The 13,785-nt window shown below is 36.8% G+C and overlaps 1 protein-coding gene across 2 annotated transcripts in view; it reads right to left on the reverse strand.

Annotated features, from left to right (window-relative positions):
- Positions 1-90: 90 nt before the first annotated feature.
- STX18 (syntaxin 18) overlaps positions 91-13,785 on the reverse strand; it is a 59,048-nt gene continuing 45,353 nt past the window's right edge. For both annotated transcript variants that reach the window (XM_053975319.1, XM_053975320.1), the window contains 6 exons: positions 10,765-10,880; positions 6,236-6,324; positions 3,080-3,138; positions 2,247-2,316; positions 1,591-1,671; positions 91-318 (listed from right to left, as the gene is read on the reverse strand). In XM_053975319.1, the coding sequence (XP_053831294.1) occupies positions 223-318; positions 1,591-1,671; positions 2,247-2,316; positions 3,080-3,138; positions 6,236-6,324; positions 10,765-10,880 (511 nt within the window). In that variant the 3' untranslated portion in view covers positions 91-222. The remainder of the gene's footprint in view (positions 319-1,590; positions 1,672-2,246; positions 2,317-3,079; positions 3,139-6,235; positions 6,325-10,764; positions 10,881-13,785) is intronic.

Consider the following 13,785-nt stretch of genomic DNA (forward strand, 5'->3'; position numbering starts at 1 on the left):
TCACAGCTCTTTCAATGACTTTTATGTTCTCCAGAGGATAAGCGTGGTTTTATGTTTGATACAGGGATTTAAAATGAATGTACTAATGGATATGTGCACAACTTATTTATTGGAAAATATTTCCATCATAGAGGTATGAGAAAATGCATAAAATACATAGGTATGCTGTTATACCCCACTCCTCTAAAAAAATGTCAGAGCATGGTGCCAATATATGTTTAATTAATTATCATACCAGTCCAGGAAAAGCAAGGAGAATGAACACATCACAAGGAAGAAGAGGATCCATACTCTAAATCCAGCATTGTTTTTGATGGCCTGTGAGGGAAAGGTTATCCCTGTTACCATTACCAGTAAATACAATTTCAACAGTGGCAACTCGGAATGCCTGTTTGTGGCATCACCCTTCCCTCCCACAAGAGAAACAACAAAATTTGACCTTAATCTCAGGTGAATGAATACAAGTCAGATTGGCTGGTACCTCTTCTGATTTGTCACACTCAAAATCTTAAAATTGCACAAATCAAACAGCAGGAACTATATCACAAAGTACATGCTTCAAAGTTAGTTTTAAGTTTCAAAAGTGAAATTCCTTGATTAAAAGTAATCAGGCCTTCATCTTTCTAACAAAGATCTGACTTGAATCAAATGAAAAAACAACAAAACCAAACAACAAACAAACAAGAACAAAATCCTGACACCTCTGGAGATACCTCAGTCACTTATTTCAGTCTCAGAGCCAGTATTTTTCTTGGCTACTCCTTTCCAAAACTGAGACCAGCAGGGGACTTGGTTTTTGCTCTCATTTTTTAGATTTACATAAGGATTTTTTTTTTGCATGATACAAACACTAGTGTGAGTAAAAAGTTTTTTTTTATTTTACCACCTTTCACTACTGTTTCTCAGGATGGTTTACGAAACTTAGTTCTACCTAAAAATGTGAAAAGTGAAGTAAAATACAGCATCAGTTCTTGCCATGTTTGGTGCACTTTTCAGAAGAGCAGAGCAGTAGATAACTCACCCTTGAGATACCTTTTCTGTGTGCTCTCAGGAAGGAGAAAGTGAGCCATTTACTCAGTAGCCTAATTTAGGAACTCCTTTTTTATTGAAATCTCAGTTTCCAAAATAAAATATCCTTTCCTTCTACTTAGTAAAAGAGTGGAAGAGGGTTGTTTACTAGGAGCATGCAAGAGGTGTTCAGAGTCTCTTCTGCTAACACTCAGCATTCTGTTTCAACCATTACAGCATTGTCTTATAGTGGTAGTCTGCAATTTCTGCCCCCCTCCCCTTCTTTTTAAAAAAAAAAAACTTCACAGGTGCTTAAATGCAAGCCAGGTGACCTTCATGTTTAAGAAACTGCTGAGGTGAGGCCAAGTAGGTTTCTGCAGTCCTGTGTAGCTATTCAGATCATGCTTAGCAAGCATGAACTATTGAGAAGCTCAGCTACATTTCCCAAACCTCTGCCCTGACACCCAGCACCCGCTGCACCAGTCCCATGGGCGAGCTTGCACATGCTGTTTTAAAGCAACATCTGGAAAAAAATGAAAGTTAATTGAGAAATGAGTCTAAAACACAGCTTCAAGATATTACCTCTCTTATGTCTTCATTGCCTTCTTTTATATTCTCTGTTGCACCCACAACTAATTGATGGATATTGTCAATATCAGTTTCCTGTTTAAAAAGAAATAAAATTGAGAAATTGTAATGAATGTTACAAAAAAAAACCACCAAAAACACTTCCAAGGACTTGGGGAACAAGCAGAACTCAAAAGTAAAATAAAATCTGGTATTACTAACATCTTTGTTTCATTGATGCAAAGGCAGATAGTAATACATTAAAGTTGCAATTTCTTTACTGGTGATTTTACAAACCTGAATGGAAACCACCAAGACCAGTAGGAAGTCTCCCATTTATCTAGAGTCAAATCTAACCTGTCTGATTTTTCCCAGCTCTTTTGCAAGAGGTGCCAACATTTCCAGAAAGGATGCTGTTACATAACATGTTTAACAGGACACCAGTTCTGAGGCAGAGGGATCATTCTAACACATATCTCTCATTTTCCTTTCCTGGTACATACTAGTAAGTAACAACAGTAAATATCTTGATTTTGAATTTGAAAAACAAAAGTATTTTCCTTCATATTTGTATTGAAGATTCATTAATTTTATGTTCACAAATTGGCCATCAGGACCAAAATGCCCCCAAGAAAATCTTCAAGTTGTATTTGCTGCTGTAGTATACTAACCTGTTGCAAGACCTTCTCAGTGAATATCTCTTGTAATCTGGAGATTTCCACCACTTTTCCTTCAATTTGTCTTGGCAAAGAACAGAAATACTCTGTTAGAAACTAGTGCAAACATGTCTTGCTGCTGCAGATTCAGACTCTCTAGTAAGTGGCTGCTCAGGAGGCCACTGTTTTGTCAGTTGTCTGTGAGGCAGCAGTAGCCTGGGACTAGGGTTTGGACAGTGCCTGGCTGGAAGACAGCCAGCCCACAGTGTAACCCTGGGAAAGCCACCCCGGAAATGCTCAGTAAGCAGCTGTCACTGCCACGGTTTTTCACTTGTCTCCCTTCTTTCATTTCATATAATAACATCCATGCTGGGCTTTAAGCAGTTGATTTTGACACACTCTTTCCATATGCTACTCTGGTGTGTGCAGTTCACCTTGCCTAGGGCTGATACCCAGAAGTCAATTTCTAGCTCAAGTAGCCCTTTGGGTGTTCTGCACAGCTGGGGAGAGTGAATGGCACCAGTGCCTATCTCTGCATGGGGTCAGCAGTGGCACCTCCTCTACTGCCATCTGGATATCCAACAGACAACAGGAAATGGAAAATCTAGTACTTCAAAATGTGGATAAGGGAGAATGTGAGCCTTCCAAGTGTAACCAGTGCTACCATTCTTTACACTGTGGGACAGCACACGGTTCCTTTCCTGGGCACTGGTAATTTGTCCCAGCTCCTCCCACACCACTGGAGCAGGAGCAGGCAGGTGTCCTGCAGCCAGTGCACTGCACATGGGGGCTGACTGGGGCACGGGACCAGCACAGGCCACTGTCTGTCAAGTGACAGAAAACTGTACCTGACTTCATCGAAGAGATTGTTCATTTCACCAACAAGTCTCTGGTTCTCCTGTTCAAACTGGAAAAAGGGGAGAAGGAAATGACACACAAAATGTATAGGTTTAATTTCCCAGAAGTGAGTCTGAAATGACAGGTATGTGTTTGAAGAAGGGGAACAGTATATCTCACAGAGAAAGGTCAGTCTTTTGACACGGGCAATTTCTATCATAAAGAATGAAAAAAAAAAATTATTTCTTTTAACATCCTGATTTCTTTTTGTATTAAGAGGCTCACTGCCTACCTCATTGGTAAGAGCAGCCTTCTCTCCTGGGTTAAAGGATTCCACAGTCTAAGAGGAAGGTTACTGGGCACTGTTGCCTTCACTGTGGGGTAGAGGTCTCAGGGAAGGTGCACAGCTCCATGAATTGAAGGGGAACAGAGAGCAACATACTGCACAGTTCCATTGATTTCCACTCTAAAGATCCAATGGTTTTGTCAAATAAAATAATACAATGTTGCAATACATTCAAGTGTCACTGTCACTGACACCACCTACAGAGCAGAGCATTTTTGAAAATATAGTTGCCTAAAATATATTTATTTCCTATTACTTCACAGCAGCAGATGGCTAAAGGTGCTTCATCACTGCACTGCTTTACATCCATGACTGTTGTATGTCTGGTTCTGGTGGAGTCACCTCACAACAAAGCCAAGGCACAGAGCAATGAAATAAAGCCACAAGATTTAACGCTGTGATTGCCGGTTGGTCCTTGTGTGACTAAGTGGGGCCACCATGCTGCAGTTGTTTTTTCTGACTTCTGTAAGGACATCTGAACAAATATTCAACATTAGAAATCCCATTTTACTGACTTAAAAAAACAGATGGTAGCTAATTGAGAAGACAAATTTTCAGTTAAGAAACAGTGAATGACTTTAATCCTTTACAAATAGCACAAATCCACTTGAGAAAGTATTCTTTCAAAACTCCCTTTGATATTTAAAACCTTCCACTGGCACAGATTGCCTTTTAAACTGCTAAATGATCTTTGCAACTTGAAATCATGGCTGATGGAGTGCTTGCATAGACAGCAGTTAAGATATGCTAGAACAGGCAATTGAACAAAGGGTTTGAGCACTGAACACATCCTATACCAGCATGTCACAAAGGGATTTACATGATGGGAACATAAACCAAGCTCCAGCAATCAGTATAGCTCAGTGATTTATGGCTTATTGAAGTAGCCTCTTTTATAGACAGTGAAATAGTCTGTTACTGAAGTATGGCATAAAGTGACAAATTGCTTAATATATGGCTAAAAATCCAAGGCATAAAAGAAATAATCACCACTCCTTTTAGTTATTCCATGAGAGAAGTCATTAGATGTGCTGTCCCTGAATTTAAGACAAAACCAACCAACCAGAAAAAAGCTGAAGTCAAAGAAAAGTAGATATTTTCACAACTCCAAACAGGAGAGAGATTTTTCCCACCCAATGCAATCACAAGACATCTGCTCTCAATAACTGTAAAAACCGTTAATATACCTGTATTGAGAGTTATAAACTAAAATCTATTGTGTAAATCATGCAGTAGGCCTACAAACATTTTGAATAATGTGAAGCTCTCTCCTGAGGGTAAAATGCTGATAGGAACTGGTGCTTTAGCAATGACAGAGCTTTAATTCATTATTTTATCTATCTTTACATGAAGGATCATGGAACCATGACTGAGGATTTGCTAAGTATGATATGACACAAACCATCCCAATTTAAAGTTTACCAATTGCAAGCTACCCTCTTCATAGAATTGTTTAGGATAGAAAAGATCTTACAGATCAAGATAACAACGCACGGCCACCCCTAAACCATGTCCCTAAGTGCCACGTCTACATGTCTTTTAAACACCGCCAGGGATGGTGGTGACTCCACCACTTCCCTGGGCAGTCTATTCCAAAGCTTGAAAACCCTTTCAGAGAGGAGACTTTTCCTATGATCACAGGCCTACAAAACACAACCTGCATTTAGTTTTCAGTCAGAAGGCCCTGTCAGAGCCATCATCCCCAACTCTTATTTCCCCTGTTTCACTGGAAGCTGACAGCAAGGGGCCTAACAGTATTGTGCCTAAAGAAAGGGGAATGAAAATATGTAAAGAATTATCTTTTAAAAGAAAACAGAAAACAGGAGTAAGCCTCTAGATTTTAGACTGGCACTTAAGAACAGTATGAGAGCATACAGAGCAGCCTCTGAAGAACATTTTCTCTTTAACAAGCCATACCATAATTATGTGCAACTTACTCATCTCTGACTGGAAGAATGATGTGCGCTGTGTCTGGGAACACCTCGAATCACTGCCAAAGAAGCTTCACAAAGTCATACTGCTGCAGCCCTCTGCCCTATAAAGCTCACTGCTCTGATATCTGCACAGCTACTGATTGAAATCAGTTTTTCTTTATATAAACCCAAGGCAGTGTGTGCTAATGTAGAGAGGTTTTCTAAGAATTTTGAGCTATGTTCAAAATGATAAATTTTAGGAATATCAAAAAATCTGACAGGCTGTCAGCAATCATGCCTATATCAGAAATTGCCTATTCAAATGTAAGCTGAATTGGATCAATCTAGAAACATGCTGATAGCAGAGAAATGCAAAAATGTTAAAATTAATGAAATTCTTTTGTGACAGACATCTTGTAGCTATTCCTTCTAGGAAACCAATCTGATTTTGAGAATAAAAAAATAAAAAGAAATAAAATGAAATATACCTTCACAGTAATAGTTAAACAGTACAACTATTTGTATTCTAGAAACTATCCAAGAAAAAAGAGCAAACAATTTATTCTTTCAGAAGTTTCATAATGATTCTTCTGATCTTGCCTTCTATTGTTTACTGACTAAACAAAGCAATTAGTAATTGTAATGGTAGAAAACTATTTTAATTTCAATTGTTGAAAGATGTTTTTTATTAATTTCATGTCTCCATGTAAATATTTTGTAGCATTTTAAAATATTAGCTGCTACCAGAAGAACCAGGAAGTCACAAGCAAAAGGTGTATCTTTTTACAGCATTATTCAGCATAAAATGTTAGAAGTTAATTTAGGTCAATCTGTACTTCTTTTTTTATCACACGTAAATACAACAGAAAATACAATAAAATGGACAATTAGACACAGGATAAACATACCATTTGTATTTCTTCAGGTGACAGCTCATCTTCACCTCTGCTGTCCCCCCATAATCCAAAGTTACTTTGGGCGTCGGGCAGATTCCTGTCTGTAAAAGAACCACCAAACACTTGAGACACTGAATAATACAGGGCACTGAATAGAAAGTCAAAATAATTTTTCATCCATGTTAAACTGATCATGAAATTGCTGTATCTCCTTTGTCAGTTACTGAGATTCAGCCTGTATTTACAGCACAAAATTACATCAATGACCCTTAATTTCTGAACAGGGCCAAAAGTCTTCATGTAGGCTTAATTTTGGGAACTAAAGGGATCTGCATTAACACACTGACTGAGAAGGATGTAAAACAACTCATAATGCACTAAGAGTTTTTAGGGCACAAAATACTGTAGCAGTTGTTTTGTAACAGATAAAACCACACAATTTTCAAAATGACAGCCTATATGCAAAGTACTATCTTCCAGTAAGACTTGACAGAACCACCAGCTCCTCTTTCAGAAATTTAAGACAGAATCTCAAATATGTTTTGAGCAAATCTCACAAATGAACTTGATTTTGTCATGCTGCTTAAACTTCCTACTACAGTGCAAATCCTACACCACACTGTGCAAGGGGTCTTCCAGCATATAACAGGAATCAGCTCCAACCCCACAAATTAACCATAACACATCAAAGCAGCTTCATTCATTTCAGAAGTATTTTCCCTTTGATTAAAGCTATTCATCTGCATAAATCTTTGTATGAGTTGGGCATAAAAGATCTTGAAGGGCTATTTCTGGAATATTCCCTTCTGGAAGATTTAATTTTAGGCTTAATTATATACTTGTGGTTATAAAGGAAGAAGTTAGAAGAAAGAAAAGAAACTGTGCTGCAGGAATCTACTGTTTCTGAAGCTGTTCTAGCATCAGTGTTTAAAAACTTGGTAAGACTGCAGCCTTGAGAGGGCCTCTCTTCTCCCCGCTGGCTGTAACAATCTTAAAAAACCCAGGAGAGATCTGTACCACCCCACAACGGATCAACCCTCAACCTGCTTTGAGGCATCAGATGCAGGCTGCAAATTAAAACACAGAAAAATTTAGTTTCTTGGTTTTCATACATTTCAGACTTCCTATTTATTCCAGTCAATCATTTAAGCATTTTATGTGTATTTTAATTTTTTTTTACTTCCTAGACATAATTTTTTTCAATTTTTTAAGCAGCACTAATGCATCATCTTTCAGAGACTGACTTGTCTTGGGAAGCCTCTGAAAGGAGCAGTCTTATTTATAAACACATATATGAAAAGAGATACAAGGAGAAATTTTCCCTTTTCTCCATGATAGTATTTGTACAAATTCTTGAAAACATCAATATTGTAAAAGAGTATCGTGTACAACTCCTTTATAAACTTTTTTTTGGCCTCCCAACAACCTAACCAGGATGCATAAACAATGACAATGTTACAAATGGGGGATGCATATAAAGAATATAATAAATTTATTAAAAAAACAACCCCAAACCAAAAAATAGATCAGTTCTTTCTTATAGTAGTAACATATAAATCCAAGAATCCCTTTAAAGGTTGTTTAGAAAGCATCCAACTATTTTTTTCCATGGAGTATTATCAATATTTCAAATCTATTTCACAGAATCACAAAACTTGTTTAGGTAATCAATGTATTTACATTATATCAAATTTACAATAAATTGATTTTATTTCAAACAAAATAAGATAATTAGTTTATGAAGAAAAAAAAAAAGATAAAACCCAGAGGAACCAATTAGTTTCAGGCCCTGCCAGCACTGTTAAAAAACAGCACCTGTATCCAATGTGATGGCTAATAAGCAAATATATTTATGGTAAGAGGTAAGCAAGAAACATGTATCTCCCCAGGGGTCCTTCTGTCACTGTGGTATGTTTTGGGTTTTCTGCAGTTTTCATGGAGCTGACATTAATGCTTTCCTGCAATTCAGCCAGCAAAAGCCAAACTACATTTTTATTTCAGAAAGAGAAGTAGTTAACTCGTGACAGATATAAAATAATGATCAAATCCTCTGAACCATTTTCCATGCTGAAAGGAGACAGCTGCTAAGCTTGTGGACCAGTTCAAAAGCTACTCATTATTTACATTTATTTCCATAAACTAAATGTCAAATTTGTAATATGCAAATAAATACAGCCAGTATATAAAAGCACTCTCCAGAGAGACTATTTTGCAACCATGAGGCATGTCCACTATAATTCTAATGTAAACAGGTGCTTTGCTTCAAAACAAAGGTAATCATATTTTGCTTTGGTTTCTGCCAAAAAAACAGACAAAACCCGAGTTGTGCTTCAGCACATTAAATAGCACATTCAACTGTCCATCATAGTGTTCAAATTACGGTCAGAATCACAAGCTGCTCTCAAAAGTATCTTTACAGATGAGATTTAACCCAAGGGACCCAGGCATGCTGCTGATGGCTAATTCATAAAAACAAATTATCACCATTCTCTAAATCACCAATATCCTGAAGATGAAAGAGCTGATTTCAAAATGCAAGCATTTCTCTGACTTCCTAAAAATTTGAAAAGTTACTTGAAAAAAATAGAAGTATAAATCAAAGGCAGTAAGATTTAAACTGAGCTTCTTGTTTCCTAGTCATCTTGTTCATGTTATTTTCACAATTAGACTACCACCTACCAGCAAAGTCACAAGGCTGATTCCTATAAGCAGCAGCAACCAGCACTTACCCTTATGTGAGGAATCACAGGCTGTGTGCATTTGCATACTGTTCCAGACAGATTTATTTTGATATACAAGTTCCATAGTTTTCTCAAAGTCTGGTCAGCAACCCCTTGTAAGTACTGCAGCAGCACCGCTTTTGTGGCAGGACCCCTACTTTCTCATAAAAATTAAAGCAAAAACTAATGAAAGTGAGAACTGGAGTAATCAAAATTACTGCATAATAAAATAGCTGCATTTCTATTTACTGCAGTGGTTTGCTGTGTCCAAGGCAACCAAGAAGCAGTATTTTCCATGGTGTGGCACAGATTTTTGGAGCTAAAAATTTTGGTAACACAATGTAGTGGGAGTGCACACTTCCAGAAATTGCAGGGGCATTTGGTAACAAGGAAAGAGCACAAGGCAATGAAGATGCTACTATGCTGCTGCTTCTCCAGTGGCACCAGCTCACAGCTGCAAAACACTGATAACAGGTTAAGGTGAAACTCATCTGTGTGCCTGTGTGCTGCATCACTTATGACACACTATAAAAAGGTAAGCACTAGAAATGGCACATAATCAAAACCTGTACTTCTTACAATAAATTCAGTGTTAGGGGGGGGGAAAGGGCACACTGATAGGGCTGCAGAAGTACAAACTGGTTAGGAAGATAAGCAAAGCCATTATCAGAAAATGAAGTTGTTCACACATTTTGAGGTAATTCAGTGTTAGAGACTTCATCCAAAAGTGGAGCACCCACTTAACATGAATCCACCCTCTGTATGGCTCTGGAGTCACCTAACAGAGGAACTTCACTCTTTTAATAAAAATCACTAAAGAAACAACAACTGTTTATCAGAATAATATGGCCAACCATTGCATTTGTTCTATCCTGATGAAGTATTATCACAATGTAATGTAATTAGAAGGAAAAAAAATTCCTGCTGAAAATCACAAGGTACCTTGGTTTTCTTTAGACAACACAAGTGGGAGACCTCAAGCCAGGCAAAGCAATTTCAGAATCACAGAAACAGTATTTCTCTTTAGGCATGAAACCTGAAATTATCTGCATAGTGGTAGTATTCCAAAAGGCACTTAGCTCCAAAGCTCTGCCAGCATCCACATCCCAGGACAGGCAGAAATGGCTAAGAGAATTGAAATGGCTTCTATCCCTCTGCCTGAGAAGCAGGCAACCAGGAATGAGAACCAATACTCACAAACCCCATCAAGATCTGCACCATCTGAAATGACCCCAAGGTCAGAGATAGCCAGAAGTCCAAAGCAGTATCTCTGCCCCATGAAAGATGAGACTAAATTCTCCCAGCAGGGCAACTCAATGCTGTCAAGAAGAAAGCCCCAAAACTACTGGATTTGACCAGCCAATAACCTCCTCTGTGTGAGCATGTTCCACCTTTGAATTCCTACTGTAGGAGTGCCCAACTCAAGGTCTCTGTGCTTAAAAACTACACCATGTTCCAAGAAAGTCATTGACCTACTTTCTGATTCCTTGCATTCAGTGAAAGGAATATGGAAAAATCAGTCAAATTTCAGAAGATATGATATTGATAAAAATTAATGAAAAAGAAAGCGTTCACGAAGAGGTTATTAAGAGGATGAAGAATTCAGCAAAGCATGTGACTTGTTTAGCTGGCAAGTCAAAAAGTTTAAGATTTTCCTTCCTCAGTCTCACAGTATGCTTCACAGAAGCCTGATCAGCTCAAGCAAGATGAAAATGGAAAACATGCCAGTCATAGCAATTGGCCCTTCTAGAGTGAAGGAAGTACTACCAACCAGACAGGTCTTGCTACAAAAAGTAAAATGTAACTGCATTTTATTCCTACCTTTGCTTTCTTCAGCAGAAAGTTTTTCTTCAGAATCCTCTAAAGGACTCTGTGAAGATTTTTCAGCGGAAAGAGGTGATTTGGACACATTGCTCTGCTCAGGTTCAAGTTTGGACCTAGAAGTACAAAAGCCTATGATTTAACTGATACCAACAGTTAAAGATACTGCTGATACTACTGATTTAACACAGATGTATTTCTCTAAAATGAGAAAAAACACAGATTACTAAATTCAATACTTTAAGTCTTGTGAACTTCACATTTAAAATTTTCCAGCTGAGATACAAAATGTACTTAGCAACTTGTCACTGAAATAGTGCTACAAAGGCAAAGATAGCATGAATAGTTTTCCTGGACAAAATGCACCACATGCTCAGAATTGAGAATATTGAAGCTACAGCATAAAAATAATGACACTTTATTAAACTACCTTTCAAAAACACAGTGAATTAATTTTTTTTTTAAAACCAACATTTAGGTCATGTGAAAAATTTTTAGTAGCAATAGCCAAATACTACTTCTTTATTTTTTTCAAATAATAATGATAATTTTACTTTATATTTTCAATTATCATAAAGGCTATACAATGGAATTAGCTTTCTTATACTACTTCTAAGTCCCTATTAGGTAATTTTAATACAAAGGTAATGCAAGACATGAGAAGCTTATTCAATTATTATATATTAAGTACTTGTCAAGTATGTTGCAGTGTGGCATCAAAAAACATTGAAAATTAGTGGTAAAGTATTTTTTCCAGTAAATTTCCATGGTTTATTGTTGTCTACAATGAATTCTGTAACTGCTACATAGCAAGCAGTTAAATGTTTAGTAACGCTGTTGGAGAAGGTAAAGAATGAAAAACCAATGGGTGCTGCTGTGCCAGGTGATTCCACCCTACCCTTTGTCACTTCCTACCCTCTCAAATATAATCAACAGTTAATCTCATTATGATTTGCAATTCTCCCCTGTGCCTAACAGAAGGTGTTGCTTTTTGTGTTCCTTTGGATTGTGTCTAAATTCTAACTCATAATTAGAAATTTCTGTGAAAACCAGAATATAATGTAATTGTCATCACCAAATTATTTCTATTTAACAGTAGCAGGGAACATTTTCTAGCGATAAAACCTCTGCAGGTACTGGGCTTTTGGTAATTTTACAGAGAAGAATTCTTCTCTCATCTCCTCCCTCTCAAATTTCCCTAATAATAAGAAAAAAAAATACTTATCTACATATCTGTGCAGTTCAAGCAATAGTTTTAATACTAATAAAACACCAATTCCCTAGGTAACAAAAATATCAGCTTGATTTGAATAACTGCATACATAAAATCTTCTAATGGAAAAAGAAGTTTAAAATTGAAATTAAATATAATCTTGAATACCAATAAACTTTAAAATTGAAAATCATAACCAAGTACCGGTACAGAAAGAAATGCTTGTGTTTGTATTTCTCATCTTTTCTTTCTGCAAAACTAGTCCCAGCCAGCAGAACTTTTAAATCAAAAAATGTGAATGAATACATAAAGGCAACCTCTGTAAGAAAATGATAACACTCAGGCAATTTGTTGAAGAGCTTAGGATAGTTATCAATATAGAAGGAAACATGATGAAATATATTTCTATGACAAACTTTTCAGTGTTGTCTGATATGCACATATTTTAAATTAACTAAACTGCAGGAAAGAAGAGCTGCACTAGGATTAATTTATTTGTAAAGAAACACATTCCTTATTGTTTGTTGTTCTTATTGTGCACAGTATAGGAATACAGGAAACTTTCAATTTAAAATGAACGAAGTGTCTGGGACGCACTGTTTAAAGGATGCCTAGTTCTTTTAAGAGAGGATACACGTTCGTATCACATAAAGCTCCTGCTGAAATCCTCAGGGAAGTTACAAATCAATGACACTATTTTTCTTTAAGTCATAATAAAGATTGGGTTATGCCCTGTGATTTACTTGAATTGAATTTTAATTTAAATGACAATTTAGCCATTACACCACATCTGCAGTGCATACAGACTCCACCTGGTCAACATCTGTTTTCTAGTTTTTGCATCCATAAAGAGAGGCACAGAGGGACCCTCCAATAAAAAGAATGTATCTTTTGGGTTGATTCTTAATGCCTTATTGCTCTTTAGTTAAGTGGTACTCTAACTTCTGAAATAATGCATCAAATTGAGGTTTTTTCTCTGTTTATTCATCTGAGAAATCCTGAACCTGAGATTACACATGGAAAGAGTAATGTAAGAGTACTAACTAACATAAGAGCTGGTATTCATGAGCTACTGCTTCAACTGCAGGAACAATTCTCTCTTTCTTTGAAGCTCTTTCACATGAAGAATACTGATAAGATTCTGTATTTTTACACATTAAAAATATCACATGGTTTGTTTCTGTATGTTTTTTTCTGAAAATGTATGGGAGCTACAAAACCACCAATGCTTTACTTCTTACCAAATTTCAAAAGTGGTTTGGGGTATTTTGTTTTCTTGGTTTTGGTCTGATCCTCCACATGTACTACCATTTATGTCTCATGAGAATATATGTGAGTGAATCTAATTGTGCTTTATCAGGCTGAATAATTCTTAATAAAATACACTTAGGAACTTTTGAAAACATCTCTCTGGGTTCAATGTAACTGTAGCTAATCAACCCAAACACCAAACTGATAAACCAGCATCAAGTCTTGGAAAAACGCTCAAGAATTTATTTATGTGCACGTTCTAAGGTATTAAATAAATTGCAAACCTGCTCCCTTTCCCCATCATTCTCACAATTGGGAGTATGCAGAAAAAGAAAGTGAAGAAGTATGGGGTTTGAAACTTGACTGAAAAAAAAATCCCACCAGACCAAAAAGGCAGCAAGCAATCAATCACCTTTAATGTCTCCAGACATTTTCAGCTCTACACTAGGAGCCTTAACAAGTGCCACTATAGAAAGTGGAAGCTCTTTTTTCAGTTCAAAAGTTACATTCTAGCATTTTATTTTCATCATGTTTCTGCTTGCCATGAACACCTGCCA

The sequence above is a fragment of the Vidua macroura genome, chromosome 4 (assembly GCF_024509145.1).
Source record: "Vidua macroura isolate BioBank_ID:100142 chromosome 4, ASM2450914v1, whole genome shotgun sequence".
Classification (NCBI taxonomy): Eukaryota; Metazoa; Chordata; class Aves; order Passeriformes; family Viduidae; genus Vidua; species Vidua macroura.